The sequence below is a fragment of the Fonticula alba genome (assembly GCF_000388065.1).
Source record: "Fonticula alba strain ATCC 38817 unplaced genomic scaffold supercont2.12, whole genome shotgun sequence".
Lineage (NCBI taxonomy): Eukaryota > Rotosphaerida > Fonticulaceae > Fonticula > Fonticula alba.
The window spans coordinates 367,683-369,051 of NW_009242982.1; the positions used below are offsets into that span (position 1 = coordinate 367,683).

Here is a 1,369-nt window from a genome sequence, read left to right on the forward strand (position 1 = left end):
CCCCCCCCGCCCGGAGACGGGCCGGCACATGCCTGCCTGCTGTGTCTCCAGCGATCTGACCACCCCCGCCGCCGCCTCGCCCATCCCATCTCACCTGCTTGGCCCTGCCGGGTTTCTTGCCCTTCCCAGCTACGCCCGGTTCCCGGACCGGCGGTCGCCCATCCCCCTGTGGGCCAGCAACCTGGAGCGCCCGCTGACGGCTGATCTGCCGGCCGGCGCCTTCGTGCAGCCCGGCCCCCGGGTGCCGCCCTGCGACCGGTGCGGCGGCGCGCGGACCTTCGAGTTCCAGGTCATGCCGCAACTCCTGGCCTTCATGGAGGTCGACCACACCCGGGTGGACTCCATCGACTGGGGCACCCTGCTGGTGTACAGTTGCGAGGGGTCCTGCGAGCTGGGGGCGCCCTCTTCCTCTTCCTCCGGCCCGGGGGCGTCCGACGGCCCGAAGGGCTCGCGGTATGCTCGCGAGGTGGTCTGCCGGCAGCTATTCACCTCCGACGGCCTGGCCAACGACCTGACCGTCAGCGGGGCCCGGTTCCCCCGGGCCGCGGCGGCGTCCTCCTCGGCCACCATCACCGAACTTGATTGAGAGCCAGCGGGCGGCCAGCCGGGGGCGGAAGCGCCCCGAGGGGAGGGGGCCGGGGGCGGGAGAGAGAGAGAGGGATGCCTGCAAATGCCGCGGCCATGCGGCGGGGTCTGCCCATCATCTCCCTCGTCATATCTGCCCCGCCTGGTGAGGGAGCCGCATCTGTGCGCCTGCGTGTGTGTCCGTGTGCCCCCCCCCCCCCCCCCCACCTAGAGACATGGCACCGGCCCCCTACAACACACATGTCCCCCCCCGGGGGGGAACCGACGCCGGGCCGCCTCCTGGCCCGATCTCCTGTAGCCCCCTCCTCCTCCTCCTCCTCCTCTTGTGTCGGGGACAGGGGCGGCGGAAAAAGGGGGCGCCCCTCTCCCCCACCGTGGAGGGGGGAGACAGGGGACGACATATACACACACGCGCGCGCGCGCGCATACATGCCGCCGCCTTCTCCCTGCCTTCGCCCGTGCGTGAGCGCATTTCGGCACGCGCGCGCGCACACGCACACGCACAACCGGACGGGGGCCCGAAAGCCTTAACCAATAAACGCCGAAGCACTTAACCGGGTGTATGGCATCAACGCGGTTTGCGGGTCACGGGCACAAATGCCATTCCGACACTCGCGCGCACGCTTCCGGGCGTGCGCGAGCGGGCGCGCTCCCCCGGCCTTGCGGTGGAATGTGTGCTATTTTCTCCGACCCACAGGGTGGAGGCATGAATTTTTGTGTCCGGGTGGTCGCGCGCGGGCGCGCGTGTGCGCCCGGCCCGGGGCCACCGGCGCACCGCGCACGG

The 1,369-nt window shown here is 71.4% G+C and overlaps 1 protein-coding gene across 1 annotated transcript; it reads left to right on the top strand.

The window, feature by feature from the left end:
• Window positions 1–28: 28 nt before the first annotated feature.
• Window positions 29–586, top strand: H696_05613 (hypothetical protein; the record flags this gene model as incomplete). Its single annotated transcript, XM_009499429.1, has 1 exon — window positions 29–586. One exon carries the CDS (start codon window positions 29–31, stop codon window positions 584–586), a length of 558 nt encoding a protein of 185 aa, XP_009497704.1.
• Window positions 587–1,369: the final 783 nt, after the last annotated feature.